The sequence below is a fragment of the Larimichthys crocea genome, chromosome VII (genome assembly GCF_000972845.2).
Source record: "Larimichthys crocea isolate SSNF chromosome VII, L_crocea_2.0, whole genome shotgun sequence".
NCBI classification, from domain to species: Eukaryota; Metazoa; Chordata; class Actinopteri; family Sciaenidae; genus Larimichthys; species Larimichthys crocea.
The window spans coordinates 7319640-7344170 of record NC_040017.1 but is presented as its reverse complement, the minus strand read 5'-3'; the positions used below and the strand labels follow the sequence as shown (position 1 = coordinate 7344170).

The 24531-nt window shown below is 42.5% G+C and overlaps 2 protein-coding genes across 3 annotated transcripts; one reads left to right on the top strand and one right to left on the bottom strand.

Annotated features, from left to right (window-relative positions):
• Positions 1 to 428: 428 nt before the first annotated feature.
• pcsk7 (proprotein convertase subtilisin/kexin type 7) lies at positions 429 to 16105 on the top strand. Its single transcript, XM_019274753.2, has 17 exons — positions 429 to 587; positions 2508 to 2815; positions 3212 to 3448; positions 5072 to 5203; positions 5319 to 5484; positions 5598 to 5688; positions 5837 to 5891; positions 6010 to 6148; positions 6286 to 6386; positions 8312 to 8479; positions 9661 to 9765; positions 9894 to 9996; positions 12985 to 13141; positions 13308 to 13402; positions 13534 to 13636; positions 13853 to 13970; positions 14919 to 16105. The coding sequence occupies exons 2-17, from the start codon at positions 2567 to 2569 to the stop codon at positions 15198 to 15200; spliced, it is 2301 nt and encodes a 766-aa protein (XP_019130298.2). The 5' UTR covers positions 429 to 587; positions 2508 to 2566; the 3' UTR covers positions 15201 to 16105.
• Positions 16106 to 17019: 914 nt separating this feature from the next.
• tagln (transgelin) lies at positions 17020 to 23075 on the bottom strand. Of its 2 annotated transcripts, XM_010745243.3 has the most exons (6): positions 22922 to 23075; positions 19303 to 19345; positions 18264 to 18452; positions 17960 to 18131; positions 17678 to 17780; positions 17020 to 17580 (listed from the first exon to the last, which is right to left on the bottom strand). In XM_010745243.3, exons 2-6 carry the CDS (start codon positions 19312 to 19314, stop codon positions 17442 to 17444), a joined length of 615 nt encoding a protein of 204 aa, XP_010743545.1. In that variant the 5' UTR covers positions 19315 to 19345; positions 22922 to 23075; the 3' UTR covers positions 17020 to 17441. The 2 variants fall into 2 exon arrangements, with proteins under 2 accessions (XP_010743545.1, XP_010743546.1); XM_010745244.3 differs by lacking the exon at positions 19303 to 19345 and having other exon boundaries at positions 22922 to 23072.
• Between the last annotated feature and the right edge of the window lie 1456 nt (positions 23076 to 24531).

Sequence of the window (24531 nt, the reverse complement as noted above, 5' to 3'; positions counted from 1 at the left end):
GGTCCTGAATTAATCGTGAGAATTAAACACACACACAAAGTAAGATACGACACTTTATTGTTCCCACAGCAGCTCACAGAACACAAGGTAGATAAGAAAAGTGCTAATAAATAACGATATTAATAATGAGACATACTATAAATACAAAAAATAAAGTAAACAAAATATGTGTTATACACACTATTTACACCCTAAATATGCATGTTTGATCATTTCACAGAAATAATGATGCTGTATACACAGATACTAAGATGCACATATATATATATCTATAACAGAACGATGGTAGGGATGTTACAGAATATAATTGCACAGTATATACAATAAGTAGTAGTAGTATTTGAGCAGTTTAGAGAAGTACATTTCCACTCATTTATGATATTGACAGTGGTTGTAAATACCTGTATTGCGCTCGGGTTCTCGACCAATCAGGTGGCACGCTTCAGGACGTTTTTTTTGCGCAATAGCGCTCTGACGTCGTACGTTCGTGTTGAGACGGGAAGCTTGTTGGAGTGAGGTGTCAAACCTCAAACCTTACTCATAAATTTCCGGAGTTAACAGATGAGAACATCAAACTTGGTGGAAAGGTAAGCTGTAACGGACTGAGAGAAACAAACGACCGCGGTTATCGACTCGTACTGTCACGTTTCACCGAAGAACATCGAGCTCGGCGGTTAGCGACGTTAGCCGTGACAACAACAACAACAACAACAATAACGGCTACGGACTCGAGTCCTCTAACGTTAGCTCGTAGTCCTGGCTTCCTGTCGCTTCTCGGTTCACACGTGTTTATTTGTCTTAGTACAGGTGTAACTTTGGCACTGTCGCAGTTAAACCAAGGGGACTGACCTCGGCTAAGCTAGCCCAGCTAGCTGGCTGAATAGAAACTTCAGCACTCAGCAAAAACCGAGAGCTAACAGCTAACACTAGCTGTGCAGGGAGCTTAACCTAACTCAGGTCTGACCACAGCGGAGGCAGCAGGTGGGAAACCTAAGGGGCTGGATGTCGTTCAAACCTGAGCTGTTGTGGTTTATGTTCATGTTTAAAGGGGCATTTGCTGAAAACACTTGCCTGTTATTGATATGGACGTCATAATTTAGACATATTGTGCCTCAGAGCAGCTTGGTGTGTCGTTCAAAGGACAGGTAGATTAAGCCCGGATGTAATCAGTCATAGAAATCCTAATAAACTTCATTGTTTACGTCCTTATGTATTAGGAGAGCTTGATTGTTTGGTATTTAGTGTGTTACTGAGGAAAATTTTCACAGTCTATTCACAAGCAGGTGTCAGGGGACTCTCAGGTATCAGATTTAAGTCATCCTCGTATGTCATTGTATATTTGAATTCCAGGTGAACTGCCTCGGGGAGCCATATGTCCCAGAATGAAGCTGTGTTTAATTGAATTACCTCAGCAAGTGAACAAACAGAAACCCGAGAGTATTCCACGACAGATGTAGTGGCTTGTTTTCCATGTGTCTGTCATAATTTGGCACGTACTTCGCATTAGTCAGTGGGAATCGAGAACCGGTTCTCGGCTGCAGGAGGGATCATGGTGGAGGGAAAGAAATGATCCAAAGAGTGGCTTCATACAGAGAAAGATGACAACAGCACAGGATGACGATCATTTCACAATACTTTTGTCTGTTTTTAAAATGGTGGGGATAGAGTCATGACCTTTTACTGTGTCATAGCAGAGACATGTGACAGATCACACAATCATTATTTAGCTTTTATCTTTTCTAAAGCGCATGATGTCACCTAGGACAGGAAGAGATAAGATTTCATTAACACATAATGTCATTTCTGATTCTGCTTATTGGTCCGATTCTTTATAAATTCCTGATCAATGCATGTTAGTCTGAGAGCTAGCTGTAGTCAGTTTCTAAATGAATGAAACAAGAGAATATTTGCACAGTATTTCTTTGCATTTAGGCCCAGGAAAAAAACAAACATACTGCTTAGCCTGCCTGCTCTAGTGTTACTATAACAGGATATTTACCTTCATCCTGATTCAAGCGACATGAGCGTAGCATGACAAATACGTGACATTGCTGAGCATACTGCTGCCACCCTAACTTATAAAAGGCCATAGTGAACTTTCCTATTTTTCATAAATATTCCTCACAGCTGCAGTTACATCACATTTCCTCTTTTGTTTCACCAGGATTTAAAAAAAATCATTTCCTCTGCATGTCGTGTGAGTACCAGTGTGCAAGAACCCTTTTTTTCTGCACAGAAAATTAATCAAGAATCAGGCCAATTAGAAGAATCAATAATGACACCGGTACCAATAAAATCTTATCAGTTCCCATCCCCAGAGCCAGAGCTTTGATGTAAAAAATAGAATGTGCCGAGGCCACGGCTCTCTGAACTGGCGTCCAGTTAGCGTGATGCTGTCAGTTTAATAAGTGGCCTCTGAATGCAGCACACAGATGAAAAGCAACCAGAGACTCACACTGAGAATGTCCTCTCTCCTAACAAGACCTTCTTTTCTCCCTGACGTGCAGGCTGCTGTTCAGATGAGGAGGGCTTGCCTGGTTGAGCCCGTGTGTCGCCCTCAGTTGCCATGGCAACACGATATTTCCCCACATTCCTGGTCCTCCTCGTCCTGTCCTCGTGCACTCTCTTGCTTCTGACCCTCCTGCCCTCCGTTGCCCCATCGATTCCCTTTCGTTCCTCCTCTCCTTCCTCACGTTGGTCGTCACCGTCCTGCGGTCTGGGTCAGTCCTGGGCCGTCCGCCTCCACGCTGGCCCGCATCATGGAGCAGAAGATGGTGAACAAGGCTCTGTGCACCTGGATGCGATAGCCAACAGGGTACAGAACTTTATGAATACTTTATGCAGACAGATTTTGATCTTTTATAGGGTTTGACCCAAAACTCATTGACTCATTTATCTCTTCTGACATTTTCAAAAGAAAACAACATCATGGAGATTGATTTGTGAGAATGATACATCTGGTATTGCCTTGCTTCATCCAGATATTTTATACGCAGCTATTTTAGTCTTTCATTTTGTGTTTAATGCTCTCCATTTGTATCCTATTTTCTGCAACAACCTCATTCCTCCACGGGAATCATGGAAGTTTCATCCAGTGCGTTTCAAAGTTTGCCTAGGTCATGGAAAAAAAAAACCCACACAAGTTGTACACTTTTTAAAAGTGTTGCCCCAGTTAAATCTGTATGTATCATCACTACTATCTCCATCCCAGGTAGCACAGCAGGCTGGGCTGCAGAACCGGGGCCAGATCGGACAGCTGGAAGGCCACTACTTGCTGTGTTCTGTGGAGCCTGCGACTGGAACTGGTGTTTGGAGCGAGGGTGTCCATCCGGGGGACGTCTTGGCTGCCCATCCTCATGTCCTCTGGCACTCCCAGGAGAGACAGCTTAGCCGCTCTAAGAGATCGATGGCCTTCAACGACCCACTGTACCCCAAACAGTGGCACCTGGTAAGAATCTAGGCTGTTCGTGTATCTATGTTACCATCATGCTCGTTCAGTAGCTGTGTAGCAGTGAGTCTTACTTTAGATTAAACTCGGTGGCCAGATACCAGATAAATAGTATTCAATGCTTTTGAGTGCACTGCGGCTGCTGGACTTATTTCTTAAGGGATGTTGGGGTTTAACATTACCCGAGCAGTCATTTTAATCCCATCCGATGTTAGCATGTGGTTAATTTTTCACTCACACCACAGAAATGATGGCAGCTGTAGTTACCCACTGTGAAGGACAATACCAGTACTGCATATCCAGTCGTACCTGTCATTTGCATCAATTTCCACAGAGCACTCTGTATGCATAAAGCGCTGGGTAAAGTTGCACATACACGTGATAGCTGTGGTATGTAATAATAATCTTTTCATCCTGTCACCTCACTAATCTTAAAAATTTTGAACACCTGCATCGAGATACCCGGGAGCATGTTATTCACAACTTAACAAACAGAGAACAGACAGCTTCTCTCGAAAAGTAATAAATAAACGAGGCTGATGTTGTGCCTTTTTTTTTTTTTTTTAATTATTCTTGTAGTGTGGTAACCATGTTTTCCACATGATGCAGTTTTACTGAAGTACTTGGTAAGACTGCATTCGATTAGACTCTGTAATTTCATCAGTTGACTACAAGATGACTGCAAGAAATGTCTTAATTTTCCACGATAATCATATTACAGTCGTCCCTCGCTATAACGTGGTTCACTTTTCGCGGACTCGCTGTTTCGCAATTTTTTCAGTGTAATTTGTAATTTCAGTGTAACGCTTTTTTTTACAGCGTACTGTACAGTATGAACGCGCATTGTGTTCTGCGTCCTAAATTGGCTAAGGGAGAACCGCACATGTGCTCTGCGTCCTGATTAACTAAGGGAGTACTGTACAAAATGCGTGTAAAAAGATGTGTGTGGTTAGGGGTTTTACGGCCTTAAAACATGGATAATAATTGTAAAACTTACTTCGCGGATTTCGTTTATTGCGGGTTATTTCCCGCGATAAACGAGGGACCACTGTATTAAAGCATATTTACACGATCAAAATAGGCTGTTACGTTCCCTATGTGCGGTGGTTCACAAATAAAAGTGTGAGACATTGGTTAGTTGTAGATGTTCAGAGGCAAAGACATTTAGGTGGTTATTTTGTAGCAGCCCAGAGATAGCGGTGCATAATTTAATCAAGGTGTAAAAGCTGTTAGCAGCTGCAGACAGAACACACAGATCTATTCTGCTGCCTGTAAACAGCTGCAGAGATTTGATTAGCTACAGATGGAGGCTTTCAGCTGCAAGTCTTATCCTCCCCTTCCCTTTCTGTGATCGGAGTGTTGCCGTTTCAGAAGTCCCCCGAGCTGCGTGAAACAACAATAATCTACATGCTGAAAATTTCAAGTTACCTGAACCCTGTTTGCTAACAGCACAAACATAAACAAACATACAGCTGTTCTCCTTCTTCGGCTGGGTTTAGCCATTTTTATCTTCTGGAACTAGGCTGGCTGGCTTGCATGAGGCTTGTATTTAAAGCTTAATGTGTCTCCCAGTTCAGACAGGAGATAGTTAAAATACTTGATCTACTCTTCTTGTTTTTGCAGCACAATGGGGAAAAGGGTATGGATATCAACGTAACAGGCGTGTGGGAGCGCAACATCACTGGCCGAGGAGTCACAGTGGTGGTGGTAGACGACGGGGTAGAACACACCCATCAGGACATCCAGCCCAACTATGTGAGTCAAAACTAACCCCATTCTACGATCAGTGGATTGGAAATTGACACTTAACCATATACTGTGTGCCTCATCACTTAGACTTTTTCTAACAATACTTTTTCAACCCCCTCAGAGTCCAGAGGGCAGTTATGACCTGAATTCCAACGACCCAGACCCCATGCCACACCCGGACGTCCGCAGCGACAACCACCACGGGACACGATGTGCTGGCGAGATCGCAGCCGTTCCCAACAACAGCTACTGCGCCGTAGGGGTCGCCTACGGCAGCAAGGTGGCAGGTACAGACAAGAGAATTTAATCTTGAACTGGACATTACCGTGTTGAAAGAGCAGCTGAGACTTTAGGTAAATGTATGTGGTGAAACATCTCACGCTTGCTGTTTCCTGTCCAGGTATCAGAGTTCTGGATGGCCCCCTGACTGACAGCCTGGAGGCTATAGCCTTCAACAAGCACTATCAGGTCAACGACATCTACAGCTGCAGGTAGCAAACGTGTTTTTCTGGTCCTTCATTGGACACACAAGTACACAGTACAACACAGTATATATAAACTGTAAAATATCACAAAGGTGTATGTGCCTCATTGTAAAAGTCTTGCTAGGATTCTGATGTAGATTCTGATGTCTCCTAGTTGGGGTCCAGATGATGATGGACACACTGTAGATGGACCTCATCCTCTGGGCAAGGTAATAGTGTAGCACTGTTTTTGTCCTGCAGGGGGCAGTACACTCCTACAGATCAATTACAGAGGCGCTGTCACTTGGTTGATTTTGTTTTCATCATTAATTTCTCTCCCCTCCACAGGTGGCGTTGCAGCATGGGGTGATCGCAGGCAGGCAAGGCTTCGGCAGCATCTTTGTGGTTGCCAGCGGCAACGGAGGTCAATACAACGACAATTGCAACTATGACGGCTACGCCAACTCCATCTACACTATCACAATCGGTAAGACACAGAGGTTGTCAGGTGTGTGAGCATGTGCCTCTGTGAACTCGCTTGTGTTTTGGGTGTGGACGTGCGCATAGAGCCATAAATGATCATTAAATACACTGTCTCTGTGTTTGTGCGTGTGTGTGTTTCAGGAGCGGTGGACGAAAACGGCAGGATGCCCTTTTATGCTGAGGAGTGTGCGTCCATGCTGGCTGTGACTTTCAGCAGCGGAGGGGGCAATTTAAGGAGGATTGTAAGTCTTACCAGAACACACACACACACACACAGACACACACACACACACCAGACAATGACTATACCAGAGATTGGACGAATAGAAGGAATAACAGGAAAGCAGGAAGTCGATGACAAGCTACTCTTAAGCTGGGAAAAAGACATGAATAGATGATGTCATCGCCAAGTGGAGTCGGTCCAATCACAAAATTTCAAAAGCGTTCGCACCTAACCTGTTTGGTGAGGTTCAAACAAACTCTGGTGTGTTTGCCAGTAGTCATTTGTTTTGTTTAAGCTGGTGAAAGCTGTAAATCTCAATCTATGAGGACTAAAACGACCGTACTGAGAGCGCCCCCTCAGTCGCAGTGTCTTTTTTTTTTTACTCTGACTTTCTCTTTTCCTGGCACAACCTGACCTTTAAAATAACATACAGTATGTAAATTTCAAATGCAAATAAAAGCTTTGAATTTTGTGATTGTGACGAATGTTAAAAGCTTGTGAAAGAGCAGATCCACATCAGAAGGAGCAAGAGACTATTTTCATCCCAAACGATGACGGATGATGACAGAAGGAAGGGCCCTGTTGAAGCCACTAACCCTTTATTTGCCGCTGTTTGCGGGTGTTACTGTGGCAACACAGTTTGGGGCAGGGATGTCATCGCCTAGGGGGGAAAAGAGCTTAGCCAGGAGTGGCTGTCTTTGGGAGATGACTGATGCCACCACTGACCACAGTATACTTACAGGCCAAGTGCTTACCACATACTGCCCATCTGTGTATTATTCTGGAGAGCCAATTTAGAGTCTACTGAGAACAGCTGCCTTCACAAATGGGTTTTATCTCAGCTTTCTGAGGCCGTAAATCCCGTAAAGGTCAATTGATAGCAGCATGTGCATCTTATTTTACAAATGTCAGACTGTCCTGCTGATTGATAGAGGTTATTCTGAGATTCACCAATGCGAATTGATTATGTAAGCTTTAAGAAATGCGGCTAACCAAAACACACCACTTTACCCAAAGAGATTCAGTGTTTCTAATTGAATTTAAGGTGACTTGTAGTAAAGAATGTTATAAACACATACGCGTGGTATGTTGAGGTCCAGCTCTTGTCTCCTTGATGATGCTCTCCCCACATGGACAGCTGCTCTGGATGAACATAACAAGCTCTGTACAACATTGTAGCTCCAGACCTTTACATGGCCTAAACAGCTGTTGGAAAAGGCCCACATGTCATCCACGTGTAAACACAGAGAGCTGGTAATTCCTCAGCCCACATCTCTGTGGTCCTTCTGTCAGACAGCGGGTGGTGTACATGGAAGAGTTATGAGATGTAAGTGATGTTTTCAGTTGTTTGCCTTGCATGTAGATGGATTAGACTAGATGTCCACTAGATCACACGTGCACACACACACACACACACACAGGGTGATAAAAGACAAAGCTGTAAAACTAATATTGGTCTTTCTTTGCTTGCTCATAAAGTTAATCTTCTCTATAAATCCTTTCTCTCTCTGACCTCTGTTTTGCTCCCCATCTGTCAGGAATTCAAACTCCTCTATGCTTCCATTCTTTGTGTATACATTTTTACTTTCCTAGTTTTCACTTCCTTTCATCTCTTTTAAAAGCTAAACCCTCCCGAGGGTTTTAAATGCTGCACACACAGCATTACACTCCGGCCACCTGCAGTAAAGATGTCATTTTGTCATGATGGCTCCTTGACGCTGGCGCCTGATCGCGTGTTCTTTGCTGCAAGACTTGAATAATTTGTCTTGAATATAATGTAATGCCCTATACGGTCTGTATACACTTGTGTTAATGTATACTTATGCGTGTGTTTGTGTTTGGCCTCCTGCCAGAGCTGTTCCCACTGTGGCACTGTTTGTACTTGTGTGTGTGGATCTCTGTGGTCGTGTCTTCCTGACTCAACCCATCTGTCTGTCCCCGCAGGTCACGTCAGACTGGTCCATGCAGCAGGGGAATGGCTGTACGGTGGACCACACTGGAACATCAGCCGCTGCCCCCCTGGCGGCAGGAATGGTGGCCCTCATGCTGCAAGTTCGCCCCTGCCTCACCTGGAGGGACGTCCAGCACATCATCACCTTCACCGCCACCAAGGTAGGCCCGATGCGAGCTTCTTGCTGCATGCTGTTGCTGCGTTACAGGCCTGTATTAATTCACTTGGATAGTTGTGTAAGAAAACACTGTGTGAGAGGATGCAAGCAAAAGTTATGTTCAGTGTTTGTTGGCAAAATGTTAAATGCATTTCTTTCCTCTTAAATTGTATTACTTTCTTTTTTTATATACTAAACATAAAAATACGACGAAACATAGTGTTGGTCACCTTTGTAATCATACAGACTTACTGATGAAATACATGTCAGTTTATACAGTAATCCAGTCTAGTATATCCAGGCGTTTTTTGTTGGAGGTTTGGTCAGTAACTATTTTTGTTTGCTAATTGATGTTTTCTTGAATAGATATTTGTCTTGCACTAATAAATGAGCTGCAGTATTGCCCAAACAGACTGCCGAGAATGAGCAGTCAACTCCAAAGATGTTCTGTATCGCTCGTGTTGCCTCCAAATTTCACTATTTTGATTACTTATATTGTAGATTTGTCTACTGTTTTATTTTTTCGTGGTTTCTTCATTTTGAAGAATCATAAACTCCCCAGAGGACACGGTGATGTCTTCAGATATCTTGAATTTGCTTTGTTTTGTCAAAAGGTTAGTTTTATGGGGGTAAAATGTGTATACAGGTCAAATAATGTGATTCATTTAAATGTTGGCTCTTCTATCTTTGTCAGTTGTCTTTAAAACAGTGAAAATGAAACAAACCTGATAAACAGTTTTCCTCCCTTTTTTAAAATCTAGAGCTATTCAACTTACAATGATGTATAATAGAGGGAGGCAGTTAATCTGCACATTAAAGAAGCCGGGGAGAACCTCTTACTCGATAAATTACTGAGATTATTAATCGGTTGTCCAAAATGTTTAGTAATATTGACAGATGGAAGAGTAAAACTGAAAACAAGAACATAAAAAGACAGAAATAGATGACATAACATGAGAAGGTCAATACTACTCTCATGTCTAGCCAGATAGCATAGCACAAAGTCTGTCCAAAGGTAACAAAATTCGCCTACCATCACCTCTAAAAGCTCATCAACACATTATATCTTATTTGTCTGACAAAACAAATGCGATATTGTTTGTGAATTTCTATTCCTTCATAAGAACAAATATTAACTTTGCTGTATGTGTGTGTGTGTGTGTGTGTGTGTTTTGTTTTTAACAGTGTGACAACAGTGTAGACTGGAGGATAAACGGAGCCGGTTTCCATCACAGCCACCAGCACGGTTTCGGCCTGCTTAATGCATGGAGACTCGTCAATGCTGCCAAGGTAGAGCTGCAACCACATTATTTATTTTTTAATGAATCATGTAGTGTAGGAAATTACAAACATCATTTTTAGAATTCCCACTACAAGCTACAACCAGAGACCAAGAATTTTTCTCATTCCTCTCTCAGGTATGGGAGTCGGTGCCTTTCCTCGTGTCCTATCAGAGCGCTGTAATAAAGGAGGAAGCGCCCATCCCGACTTATCCCGACGAGCTGATCCGCACTTGGAAAGGTAGCTCCCTCTGCTCCTCTCTCACTCTCTAAACTCCGTATTGGACAGCTGCTTGTCGAGTTTACACACACTGCACTACATACTGCAGCTGATCCACATCCTCCTCCTCCTCCTCCTCCTCCTCCTCCACCTCTCTGCCTGCCTGCTCCTCAAGTCAGTCTGCCTGTCCATATTAGGCAATGTTCTCGTTTGTGTGTTCCTGCGTCCCCGCTGAAATACCGCGTGAGGGTTCCAAATTTCTTTTTCTCCCTCCCTTTTCCCCCCTCATCTATCTCCCCATTTTACAGTAGCTTTGTTCTCTTTTCACTTCTCTCTTTTCCCCGCTCTTGATTCTCTCATGTCCCTCTGTCTGCGTATGTGACCCGACTCTCTCTCACTCCCTCACACACACACACCTTTTCCTCATAAGTTCAGGATGACCTCACTCTTAACAGAAACTTTCCCTTCTCTCTCGCCTCTTTTCCTCTCCTCCTCCCTCAATCTGTATCTTTCCTCTTTCATGGCCTCGTCACATTCAGGAGCACAGCTTGAGACTGTGTGTGTGTGTGTGTGTGTGTGTACGCGTGTGTGTGTACGCGTGTGTGTGTACGCGTGTGTGTGTACGCGTGTGTGTGTGTGTATACGCGCGTGTGGTCTTGTGTAACAGGAGTCTGTTGAGGACAAAGCAAAGAGTTGCTGACAGTCGTGTCTGGGCTTAATTCCAAAAAGAAAATGAATTAAATGAAATAACTACAGTATAATACACATTTTTTTTTATTTAATCGTCTGGTAAATCAGTCTTGGTCAAATCACAGACGGGCTTTTTTGCCTCTGACAGAGTTCACTTCTGCCGTCACACTACTCAGCAGTGTTTGTTGTCGTAGTTTCTATGTGTTTTGGCTGCCTTATTGGCTAACACGCTGCTCCTTAAGCATTTCAAACTGCAGGCTTCCCATGTGAACGCAGCGGCCACAAATGTGTGCTTGGGGTGTTTATGCACGTGCACAACTGTAAAGACTGGCTTTGACCTCATAATGAGCACTCACATGCCCAGATGCAGTGTGCATGTGTGCGTGTGTGCTCAGAGTGTATGGTTACATGCAGAATTTATTTGAGCGCCCTACCACCCAAAATAAAAATAAAAAAACATTTGTGTTTTTATTTTTTTATTTGCAAATGCAGAACAGCTTGACCATAATAAATTGTGTAAGATGTAATGTATAGTGTTCCTCTGTTTGTGCAACTTATTTTTTTATTTGCACCACTGCATGTGACCATATCACTAGTTAACCAAGTCATCATTAAGTCGGTCTGTGTGGTGTGCCCCGGCCTGTCAAGTCAGACAACACTTTGGATAGTTGACCCAAAAAGGACGTTGGTTTATAGCTTCCCGGTGAATTCAGTCTGCACATATTACAATCAGACTGTGTACTTGACTTGATAAGATTGTCACAATACCAAAAAGTCTAAGCTGCGCAAAATAGGAAATGTTTTATGTATTTTTTATTAACAACACGAACACACTGCTGGTACAGAAAAGTTCACTGCATTATAACATTGTAACATGCTCGTGGCAGCTGGCCACCCAACATTGAGCTCTGCTCGGGGTTTCTGCCTGTTTTTTAAAGGGAAGTTTGTCCTTGCCATTGTCACAAGTGCTTGCTCATAGTGGGAATTGTTGGGTCCCTGTAAATAATATTATATATAGTACTTTCGATACTATCAAATAATTATTTTGTACATATGGTATCAAAAAAGATCAAATCAAATTATTGCTACCTTACATGAAAACTCTGTGACAGAACTCAAAATGAAGAAGCTGGTGGTGTGAGAGAGGAGCAGAAGCAGAAGGTATTTCAGGGATATCAAAAAATGTCTTCATCCTTCTGCCTCTGAACATAGACAGGCCCTTCTTGTTGTCCGGACAACAGCTTGGAGTATATTACTGATACAAACCCTCTAGAAGGGAGAGTTTTTTTTTTTGTTTTTGTTTTTTTTTTTAATCCAGTGGATGTTGTCTTTTTTTTTTATTTTATTGAATACATGACTTTTACGCAGAGTTTAAAGAGCCTTTAATACGTACATTAAGTCTTCACATACCACCACGTAACAGAAATCTTTCTATAGCACAACCTTAGTTTAAAATGCATCCCGACGGGGCGGCATTTAGCTCAGTTGGTAGAGCAGCCGCCCCATGTGCGAAGGCTCGGTCCTTGCTGTGGAGGCCCTGGGTTAGAATCCGACCTGTGGCTCTTTCCCGCATGTCATTCCCCATCTCTCTATCCCCACATTCCTGTCACTCTTCAGCTGTCTCTATCAAATAAAGCTTGAAAAAGACAAAAAAAAATCTTTAAAATGCATCCCCACCATATACTTTGCACTTTACTTCCTTAGTTCCTCTCCTCTCTCCCAAACGGGCAGATTTTCTGTAGACCTCCCTTCTTTCTTTTTCTCCTTTCCTTCCTCCCTTCACACTCAGCATCCACTTCACTAACTTCACATCCACCGTTCTCGGCCTCTCAAGTACGTCTCCATCCCTGTCTCTGACCGTCTCTCCCCTCCTCTCCCCTACATTTGTTCCTTGACTCTCTGTCGTTCCTTCCACACTTCTGTTTACACTCCTCGCTCCCTTGTCCCCTTTGCGCCCCTCCCTGCCCTGAAGATGTGTGCTGCCCTAGATGGTCAGAGAGCACCACGGCTCATTAGTAGCCAGGGCCCAGGAAATACCAGGAAATTACCAGACACTTTACAGCGGGAGGTGCTCAAGAAGACTGACTGATAGCAGTTTCAAGTAGAGAACGCGGGGACGAAAGATCCAAAATCGGTTGGAATCGCCAAAGTATACAACTGTCACATTTTTTCATATGTTCTTAATCATGCTCATAGTTTTATCTGTTATAATCAAAAGTCAAATTTTCCTCGTTAAACGCACACAACTACCCTTATCAGTCCAGGAACCGGTCACACAAACACACACTGAGCTCTCCTGTCTGTCTGTCTCTCTCTCAGTCTCTGCAGCTGACCTGAAACAGTCTGGAATGGAAACACTGGAGCATGTGGCTGTTACCGTGACGATAACCCACCCTTGCCGTGGCAACGTGGAGATTGTTTTGGTCTGCCCCAGTGGGATGACATCAGTCATCGGGGCACGCCGTGCCATCGACAGGTACACACTCAGTAGAAAAGTGAAATCAGGTTTTTAATTTACGGACAAGATTATTGTGGCTACAAAACTGAAATGAACAATACTGATATATAACAGTACCTTACATGTTAAAATACGGTTAAGATAATACGTTTTACTAAGCGGTCTCTTTATGTTTTGCCCACAGAGACTCTGCAGGTTACCAGGACTGGACTTTCTCCACTGTGCGCTGCTGGGGAGAAAAAGCTAAAGGCCTGTACACCCTCAAGATATCTGACCACAGTAAGTCATGTTTTTTCACAAGTGGGTAACACTCGTGTGCTCGGTATGTCAGAATTGTTTTTATGCGGTTCCCTTGCGACCTCATGTACCTCACCCCTGCCCACACCGACCCGTCTTCTCTGCCCCTGTAGAAGAGCAGTCCGAGCAGTGTGCCGCTGTGGGAATGTTGAAGCAGTCATCGTTGACCCTGTACGGTTCCTCTATGACCTTCAGTGAGGTCAAGGACAGACAAAAGTAAGACCTTGCGCGCTTTTTAGTTGGTTTGAGTAAAAATAATCTGGTTTGGTGTTGTTTGTTTTTCACAATACAGCAGTGTCTATAACAGTTTGCTCTCATCTTAGTTAACTGATTTAAGTCCACTTAACATGAATTATTGAGCTCAGTGCTTTGACTGACACAAAAGCTGGAAAGACGTTCTGCTCGCTGATTGGCTGATCATTGTTTTGACAGGCTCGTGGAGGACGCTATGAGTGGCAAGTATCTTGACAGCAATTTCTCCTTGCCCTGCCCTCCCGGCCTAGACATCCCTCCAGAGATCATCAGCCCTTTCACCTCCAACAACCTCAAGGTAAACTTTACACGAGCCAAAACCAACACCAAACATGTTTACCCTGTCTGCCTTGTCCTCTATCAGCGTCTGAGAGGCGGGCCAGTTTCATTTTTCTCTCCGTCAAGTCAAAGGAATTCAGAAACTTTAATTCTCAGTTATATTCCTCACAGAGAAGGGCTGGAATTTTATACATTTTCTGAGGTTGGAGGAAATGATGACTTTCTTATAAAGCAAATGTTTTCTGACCACTTTAGAACAGCTGTTTCTGAAATATACATGATCTTTATCCATTTTAATCCATCAATCTGTTATGGGCACATTGCTGTCCTGAGTTTAGCATTACAGTCGACACTTCATCTCAGGCACGCTTGAACCTGTTGAACTCTCATCCTGTTGAAATGACGGAAAGACGCTGGCAGGAAATTCTGCTGATTTCTGGTGGGGGGAAAAAAAGAATTGCAGAAATTGCAATGACAATGGAAATGTTCAAAATTTCTGCTTCTTTGAAGAAGTCTTAAAGGCCCTGCATGTATGATTCAGGGATCTATATCTCAAGAATATGGCAAAAATCAAATATAATATTCATAGCTATGTTTCCATTAGTCTATAATCGGGTTTCAAAAAAAGAATTGTTGATGATTTTGTTATCTTAGAATAAGCCTTTTATATTTACAGACATTGTGGGTCCTCTTCCATCGACTCCTCCATAACTGCCATAGGGCCTTTCACATATTTTGCTCTTTTTGTGCCCACTGTAGTTTCTCCTTGAGAGGGTGAAGTGAGGGGGTTTCAAACAGCAACTGCACAACTAGATGCCACTAACTCTTACACACTGCTCTTTGGTGTGATCTTTTAGTAAAGCCGTCCTCCACCTCATCCACACATGCATCCATCAGTGATGTAAAGAGAGTAGCTTGTGATTTACCTCCCGTCTCTTTCTCTCTCTCTTTCTGTCCTCTCCTCCAGTCCCTGCTGTTGCTGGGCTGCTTTGCTCTCTTCTGGTCTCTCTACTACACACTGGAGGTTGCACTGGCCCACCTGGACCTCCGGGGCTTCCTCTGCCTGCGCAGGAGATGGGGAGGTCACCGGGGTGCCAGGAGAGGACGCCGTGAGAGAGGAGTGGAGGAGGCGCAGGTGGATGAGGAGGATGAGGAGAAAGACGAGCTGGACTCAGGGGTGGAGTTGCACGCGGTGCTGGACTCCGAAGCCAAAGCACCGCTTTTAAATGGAGAGCGACTGGCAACATAGCACCGAGCCAGATGATGGGGTTTAAAACCTCTCACTGTCTGTGTTCATGAGGCGTCTCAGGCTTTCACCCTCTCCTCCTCCACCCACCCAACCTCAACCTTATCTGTGATGACAGGGGTAGGTCATAGTGTGGACTGCAGATATTCCCCAAACATGTGGCCTTGTATGAAAATCTGTGTTAGTACGATGACAGCACCATAGGAGTGTGTATGGGCTTTCTTTAACACCTGGCCCTTTAACTAAGTGAGCCAATTAGAGGACATCATGCTTGCGTGCGAGTGTGTGTATACAGGCTTGTCTGTATACGATTGTGTACCCAAAGAGGAACTGAACTGACATATTGGTGGAATATACTTAACGGACATCTGTGGGGTCCTTAAACCAAGAGAAAAATGTGATGTGCACTCCAGGAATGTATGAATTTGCTGTGTGTGTGCGTGCATGTGATTGTTCTCCCCTGAGTGGGTGTTATGACATGAGTGTGTGTGTGTGTGTGTGGTTGCTAATATGCAAGGTCTTCCTTGAGAATGTGTCCTCAAATGAGGTTTTAATATGGTACTGATGTTCTTTAAAAACAAGATATATTTTCAGAGGTGTTATTTGCTGCATTTTTATTTTTAAGTCTGGGGTTAAATCTGTGGGTTATCCACCAACTACTGATAAAAACTTGAAGTGGGATTTTCAAGTGTGGGATTTGTATATGTATTTTTATATTATATGTAATATATATATATACACAATGTGTGCCTGCTGTACAGATACATACCAACTGTGTTTTAAGGATTTCTATAAAGTGTTTTTAAAAATGTATTAAAGAGTTCTAATTTTTTATTGGGAAACTGTGTTTTGCTGTGCAAGTCACAGATGATCTGAATGATAATAAAAGTCTTGACGAATTGTCTTCAGATTGTTCACATGGTTTTTTGAAGCACAGTTAAATTCAAAGTCACACACTTTCAGTGTGAGCAATACTCATACCATTATGGTATCATTAGATAATTAAAGTTGTGTAAAAACACTTTTCCGTATGTGGTGAAAAATTCTAATATGATAATGAAAAGGGGAAATGTTTTTTACACCCACAGATGTTTAACAAAACAAAAGTGTTTTTTTTTTTTTTTTTGCTGGCGTTGTTGTTTTGAGCTAAATGCTAATGCTAGCTTTTAAAACACTAAGATAAAGGGAAAAAAACATCAGTGAGATAACAAATATATGCTAACATGCTGATTTTAGCATGAAGACGCTAAGATGGCAATGTTGACCTTGGGTATCCTCTTATCTTAGCCTATTAGTATAGCAATGTTTACTAATGAACACTAAACACAGTACAAAGTACAGTTGGAATTAACTGGAATATCATTAGATTTGCAGGTATTTGGTCATAAAGAAAAGTACTGGAAGTAAAGTAATCAAAATTTCTGTCACTAGCATGGTTAAGAACCAAAAAATAACTGATTTAAAACAACAAAACTGCATTTAGACTAGGTATAACCTTTTTTTTGGAACACACTGTAACATGTACATGTATCTCATGTGCCACCTTAGCGATGTAAAATCCCAAAACTGGCGTAACACTGAAGTAAGAAGATAGATTTGCCTTTTTAAAATTAAAACTCAGGTAACATGCCCATATGTACATTGAAAGAACACCTCCAATGAAAGCTGCAATAGATAGACTAAAAAGTGTGTATATCCATTGAAATATAGGTGGTAAAGGAACAATACAGTGTATGGGGAGTTTTTTTCCCAATTCCCAAATTTCCCAGAATGATCAAACTGAGATACCCAGAATCACAAAGTCAATTCAGACGTGTATTTTAAAGTCATTATTTAATAAGACAATGTACAAAAATATTGGCGCTGATACAGCAGGTGTAGCATTGTGGAAAATGGTAGATGCATATTGGTCAGTTATTTGTAATAACTGCCGTTTCTTAAATCTTGTAGAAGGAAGGAACAGCTTGACTTTGGCATATGGTCATTTTCATGGTTACTGTTTCCACTTAAGACTACAAACATTCAGTTGTACTGGTCCTAACTGCAGTAGAAAGGATTAAGCATGGTGAGCTCTGCGATAGTCACCAGTGGAAGCATCTACATAAAAGGTTTAGTCCAAGGAAATAGGGGCTACTTGTTGGAAAGTAACTAAACTCTGAAGCAGAAAAGGTTTTATGATGAAAGGGGGGTTGCAGTGGACCGGTTAGATGCTTACAGGCTCTAAGAAGGTGTAAGGGACTGATTTTACAGGATCTGTCGGGCTCTTCCATAGCTCATGCCCTCCTGACTGGCTCCCTTATTGGACCCCATCTGTAGGCCAATCACATTTTTACCCGCCTTCAGCTGGTCGTCGCTGAACTCACGCTTGTTCTCCTGTGATTTCCTGTAAAACATCATTGAAAATTTAACAAAATGAATAAGACTAACCTCCTAATTGGAGTGTCAGAAAAAGCAGTTTACATTTTATGTATCAGACTCACTTGAAGAACCAGTTAGGGTCTCCATTGTATGTGCCTTCGTCCTTTGTGACAGCCAAGCTGCCCAGAGCTGACAGGGTCCTCTGCACCGCTGCCAGGTCCTTACCTGTCCCCAAGCACACATACAGCTAGCATTAAATAACCCCAACATCAAGATGTTTCCGTACCAGAGCACCCTCATATCCAAAGTTATACTTAAAAGTGCTTAAACCCAAGCTGAGTCTTGTCTTCTATCAATAAATGTTTACAGGAATCAAAGAATGAAGACCACAAAATCCCACTGACCTTCCCAAAGGTCCACAGTCTGGAACATGTCAGTCTTGGTGACCCCATACTTCTCGGCAGCGCTAAGAAATTGGGAGATCTGCTCCATCTGTTTGAAGGCCATGGATGGGCTGGCGACCTTCTTTACGGGTTTGTCTCCAGAAAACAGACTGTTAATCAGTTCGCTCAGAATCTGGGAAGACAAGATGGAGTGACAGATGGTAGAGGAGGAGGTATAGAAGGGAAAAATGGAACGACGTCATTAATCTTAGGACAGTATAACATCTGGAAAAAACAAGTAATCAAACTGACACGCTTTACTCACACGTCCGTCTTTCAGCCAGGCCTGGAATCCCAGTTTGCCTGGTTCTGGCTTTCCCACACCGGAGCCACACTGACGGTTGATCCACTCCACCAAGATCTGCTCCAACTCAGGATCATACTTGCTATCGATCTTATCCTGAACCTGCCGACTCAAGCCGTAGGCTGGACCTTTGTTAGCCATGCCAACTCCCTGAGAGGTGAGAGTGAAATGAAGGAAGGTGGAAAAGATGGAGTAGGAGATGGAGACAATACAGGGGAGGGTGGTGGATGATTGAGGCAGTGTGGGGAGAAAGACAAAGAGTGATGCAGTTAGGTAAATGAAAAACAATCTCTTGGGGAAAATATGAAATCTTGGATTTTCACCAGTATGATCCTTCATCCCATCTCAACAATTTACAGCAGGGTGTACATTCATGACAACATATGGATTTCATAAGCTTCCTGTTTTTTGTGTCTTAAAATCCCAATATTACCACCTTTTATTCCAAAACAGTTGTTTTAGACGTTAAAAAAAATGTCTATAACACTCACATCACAATGTGGCAGTATTTGGATAAAGCCTGTATGCAAACATGCATGGATGTATGAATAATCTAAAGGAAGGGATATTTACTTAATATACACACATACAGATATTTCTTCCAATATATATATATGTATATATATATACTGTACAGAATATACACCAAAACAAACATGGAGGACATGCAGGTCAAAAGCGTGTATATAAGCGTAAATGCTCAGCACTTAATTCAAGTGCTCGTCCCAGAACAGCGGCATGAACAGCGTTGTGTCTCCTAATGCACACCATTGAGCCCTATCGGCACCAGTGGCCGAGGCAAAGTGGTCTACAATGGGAGCTCTATATCAGCCAAACGCACACATATATTCATATACACTCTCTCTTCCTTTCCGATCTCTGTCAACACATTTAGAATTGCCAGCACTTTTTTTTGCCTTTTGCCTTTTGCATCTGTATTGCCTTTGGGCCAACAGCCAAGTGCAAAACCCATATAAAAGTGCTGTCTGCACCATCCAACCTTTGCTGCCATCTTGATGTCAGGTCACTTCAACTTCCTGTTCCTGGGGAGGTTCAAAGTTAAAATGTTAAAGGACAAAAACCCAGAAGTAGACAGGAGGAGGTTCAGCTCTAGCACAGGACAGGGAATGTTGTCACCAAGGTCAACAATAAACTTCTGTTTATGAACAATACACAACTCTTTTGTGTATTGTTGAGTGTTTGTAGTGTTTTTCCATTGGACACTGGACCGGTCCAGTTGGCTGTAGTATTCATCCTAGAGAATGTCAAGATGGGCCAAGACTGAACTGATGTATGACTTTTTACTTTTCAAGTAAATCTGATTGCACTATATTAATCATAATATAATATACGAGCTGAGAGAAGAGCAACCAGAGTTCTGCTATCTTTCTTTTTTCTGATTTAAGTGTTGAGAATGAACCAAAGTAACAAAGTTGAGCGGAAAAGAGGTCGAAATGTGCCATAGAACTGAGGGTGATAATTATCACTAGGATCAACCACTTTCACATTACATCACATGGTTATTATAATGATTAAAATAAAAATTAAAAGGAACATTTCCTTTAATGCAGTTACTTTTACTAGTAAGCAAGTAACAGGAGTATTTTTGCCTTGTGTTAATGCTAAATAAAACATTTATATACTTGTTCCACCACTGCAAATTAATCTAGTGCACATCTGGCTATTAGAGTCTGTGTGCCAACAGCATTAATGGATTCCTGCCCGGAGTGCCCGCAGAGTGTTACCATCAACCTGATTTAATATTCTTTGCATTCCCTGTGGTGCTCATCCACACCGCAAGAAACCAAACACACATGCTGGGCAACACGCTCACTTACATACAAGCATAGGTCCAAATACTATATTTTATCTCTGTCTGCCTTTCTCTCTTCTCTGGCGCACACACACTCGTAACCCCTTGTTATTCCCACTGATATGCATCATTATATAATCAGTATTACAGAGCAATGCTTGTCTGGAATGCTGTTACCTTGTCTTTTTTCTTTCCATTGGCCTCTACTTCTTAGCTTTCATGAACTATACTCTATGGACCACAATTGCCAATCACACACACTGTACTCTTTGTAGGGGAAAAAATAGAAGTTATGTTCACCACATTGTGCACTCGATGCCTTCTCAAGAAGAGAAGAGAAGAGAAGAGAAGAGAAGAGAAGAGAAGAGAAGAGGCACAATCTCTCCCAAAAGTCCTGCATCAGTCTGTATTTGTGCATTGCATGACAACCATACATGTACAAACATCACTTAATATATTTGGAGGTTGAATAAGTCCATCAGGGCCTGGCCTCTATTTCTGGTATTATGTGTAGCGTGGGACTTGCTGTTAGCATGGGACCCGGTCCAGGTCCAATAACTCAGGACTATTTATTAAACAAGCTTCTGTGCTGTCTGGCTGCTTCTCTTTAAATATTTAAGGCTGAACTTACTTGAAATATAATTTTTTAAAAACACCCTAGAGCTGTCAATTATAGTATCAAGCAAGGGATGCTGAATTAAACAGTTACAGTCATTCCTCCTACAACTGTTAAAAGTTTACTGTTGCTGCTAGTACAAGTACTACTGTTATATGGTAGTATGTCAGTACCGTTACTGCTACTGACTTTTGTTGCTGTATAAGAATTTGCTACAATTACTATCAATGCATAAAATCTATAATAATTACTAGTCTGATGTTACTACTAGTGCTTCTACATGTGCTAGTACTGCCATTAGTAGTTTTGACTCATTACAACTGGTTATAATTAGTAATGTGGATTTAATTACCAAAAATGTAATGAAGTACTCTAATCTAAATACATACATTTAAGAAATATAATCTGCTCTGATTCTAGTTATTTGTAATCTGATTGCATGTGATCCCAATTGCATTTAATTAGTTACCATGCAGCCCAGAGTATTACCATGTGCGACATCAAATGTTTCCAAGAAATGGCTTTAAGATACAATGAGTGGAAGTGAATATGACAATAAAAAATAGAAAATACTACAACGCAAAAGGGAATATATCAAGTTTTTAAAAAAAACAGGATATAACTATAGATTTCAAGAAAAAGAAAGTCTGAAATCCCGTCTTTCAAAAGAGCTATATCCCACAATCATGACTTCATCACCTCCATCCATCCATCTCTCAGCAGTGTTTTCCCTGCTCTGTTTCTATATTACCATGGTAAATCCTTCTAATGCCAGAACCGGAAACCAGTGTGAGGGCTGTGGTAGCCTGAGGACATGCCGTCATGCGGCCTCACCTCCTCTACAGTTAACCAGCTAACCACCTTATAATGATTTGGTATGAATAAGCCGCCGGGTACTTGTTCAGTTCGCAGTCCGTTTGGTCAAGGTTGAGGTTGATTACGTTAATGTCAGTGGAGTCGTTGTGGGTTAACTACATCCTCAGACTCGGAGCTCTTTTGTTACACCACTCTGGCTTGTGCCAGCTGCACAGGAATCTGTTATTTACCTTAGACCTGAAACCGCTGTCAGGACTCTGCATGGTTCTTTTTATTCTGACAAACTGTATAGCTACTGTGTGTGTGTGAGCTGATGTATTTCTGAAGTGTAGAGTGTGCTTTCTGATTCAGCTCATTGCACTGTGACAGAGGTGGTTAGTTCCTGGCTTTGTACACTACTGCGCTGTGCTGTGTTTATGTGCTGCCACAGGATTGGCAGTGGAGATAGTGTTATCTGTCCACTGTTGCAGCTGCACCCACTGGTACTTCCTTTCTGTTACTGCTGGCCTGGTTTCACGAGAGTCACTGGGTGTGCTGCTATCTTTAATTATTCACTTTGGCTCTTCAGTGTAAACGTCACAAAATTTGTTATGAAACACGCCTGTTCATAAATGTGTGGAGAGAACTCATCTGCCTATCTGCGTCTCTGTCCTCACTAGGATCTGTGGCAAGCCCTTCCAGTGCCCATGTAAGGCAGTGGATCATTTACTTTGCAAATAAAAGTACGGTATGTATACTGACAGAGATATGCAACACTGCCTGACTCACCTCATCTGTTTCTCTGTCGTTTGGCTTTACATGGAAAAAAAACTGTTGACCCTCAAATAACATTTGAATCATACGAAAGATAAACAGTGAGTCTCTTTGGAATGAGCTAATCCTCTGTTACAATTAGGTGATTGTGGGAATCACCACAATCACCCTCACTGTCACAGCAGACGCCTGGTGTTCAGCCAGACTCTATATCAAAACAGCAGCTTTTAAAGGAGGATTATTATAACACGGAAGAGTGATCACAAGTGTACTAACAGTATTCTTATAGACATAAGCATCCACACAGGACTGACTCAAACAAAACTTTTAGGAAACATAGGAAACAAACTTGTAGTCAAGTGCAAACGCATGTCACAGTGTATCCATATACAGACCTCTCCTTGAACCTTTGAATGACTACAATTTTTGCTAGAGATACACCAGAGATGATCGACACATAGCATTGTTTCTAAGTAGCTGCAAAGGCCTCAGAACTTCTAACTGATGTATAAAGTGCATGGCCTCTCGACAAGCCATCAAGCCACATTATTTTATTAAATATCCCAAACCCAGTTCAGGGGGTTTCTCATATCTGGAGGAATAAAAGAAAAGTATACTCACTGTGTGAAGGAATAGGTCAGTTCTCTGCTGGCTACTAGTGCAGCGTGTGGGGTGAGTGTGGATGCTTGGCTGTGTGTTTGTATATGCTTCGCAGGGACCTCCCTCTTAAAAATGCCGGCTTAAAAGGAGCATCTTGATGAGACAAGATGACTTCACTAGTCTACCGAGAGAGAGAGAGAGAGAGAGAGAGAGAGAGAGAGAGAGAGGGAGGAGGGAGGAGGGAGGAGGGTGCATGATATAGAAATAGGAGGGAGAGAACCAGGAGCAGGAAAAAAGGAAACTTCATCCTTAAAAGGGCACTGGCCTTTCAGCAGCTCCCTCTCCTCTGCCTGTGCGTCTAGTTTAAAAAGCCCAGCCTTATTTGGGTAGAGCTGTTCCATGTGCAGGAGAGAGAGAGAGGGGGGGGGAGCTAGGCAGCGTTGGTCTGGTCAGCAGGAATTCTCCAAATAGTTTCACCACATCCCTTCCCGTTCAAAGTGGCAGCAACATGCAGAGGGAGAGGGTGGGGGCTGATGGAAAGGGGAGAGGGAGGGGTGGAGGTACAGTGAGACTAGGTGTGGGAAAAAAAAGTGTTATAGTGGTTTTGTGCAACAGGGAAGAACAGATGGACAAAAAGAGGGACAAGGATGCATGAGAGGAGAAGGTTAGGAGAGAAGAGAAGAAGAAGGGGGTGAGGAGAAGATGAAGAAGAGGAGGTGAGAAAGATGACTGGGTGAAAAAGAGAGGAATTAAGGAGAGGATGAGGGAAGTGAGGAAGATGGAGAAGAGAGGAAGAAGAGGATGAGGGAAGTGAGGAAGATGGAGAAGAGAGGAAGAGTGAAAGCAAAGGAAAGGAAGGAAAGGAAAGGAAAGGAAGAAGGAGAAGAGGAGGGGATGAAGGAAGAGAGGACTTAGGGAGAAAAAGATAAAGGAAGCAAGGAAGAAGGAGAAGAGAGGATGTAGGAAGTGAGGAAGAAGAGGAGAGGATGAAGGCAGAAAGCAAGAAGGAGGAGAGGAGAGGTTGAAGGAAGAGAGGAATTAGAAAAGGAAAGGATAAGGGAAACAAGGAAGAAGGAAAAGAGGATCTAGGACAAAGGAGAGGAGAGGAGAGGAGAGGAGAGGAGAGGAGAGAGGAGTAACAGAATCATCATCATTTAGGCAGAGAACTCCATGTAAGTCCCGGGTCTTCTTCAGTAGCGTGTGTGTGTGTGTGTGTGTATTTGTGTTTTCAAGTGTACCCCATCACCACCACTCATGACGTCCCATCACTCCCTTTCCATTACAGACACTTTTTGGCACAGCGCTCCTGTCTGAATATACGAGGTGTTAAACGTTTACCCCCTCATTGGAAAGTCTGGAGTAAGAGCACACTCATATGTGACCACCCTTCATTTCATTTTCTCATTAAATTGGATCAGCTGTAATATGAACAGTGGACACACTCTCATTTGTTTATTGGGTGTGTGATTTATTTTTCTTTAATAGTTGACTGTGGGAAGATTTAAAATGTCTAAATCAAAACAAATCACACAAAGAAAAAAGTGTGAGAGTATAATACACACTATTATATGCAAGTTATTTTCTGTCTATAGCCTACAACTAATTTGCAACATAAAGAAAGTTTGAAAGTC

What these genes read in the sequence shown, in the direction of transcription:
- tagln (XM_010745243.3), bottom strand. An exon ending in CCTGGCTGAAAGACGGACGT is followed by an intron (nt 18,132 to 18,263) that starts GTGAGTAAAGCG and finishes TTGTCTTCCCAG; the next exon opens with ATTCTGAGCGAACTGATTAA. An exon ending in GACCCTAACTGGTTCTTCAA is followed by an intron (nt 17,581 to 17,677) that starts GTGAGTCTGATA and finishes GATGTTTTACAG; the next exon opens with GAAATCACAGGAGAACAAGC.
- pcsk7 (XM_019274753.2), top strand. Translation starts at nt 2,567, where the DNA reads ATGGCAACACGATATTTCCCCACATTCCTGGTCCTCCTCGTCCTGTCC. An exon ending in AGGACATCCAGCCCAACTAT is followed by an intron (nt 5,204 to 5,318) that starts GTGAGTCAAAAC and finishes CAACCCCCTCAG; the next exon opens with AGTCCAGAGGGCAGTTATGA. An exon ending in GACCTCATCCTCTGGGCAAG is followed by an intron (nt 5,892 to 6,009) that starts GTAATAGTGTAG and finishes TCCCCTCCACAG; the next exon opens with GTGGCGTTGCAGCATGGGGT.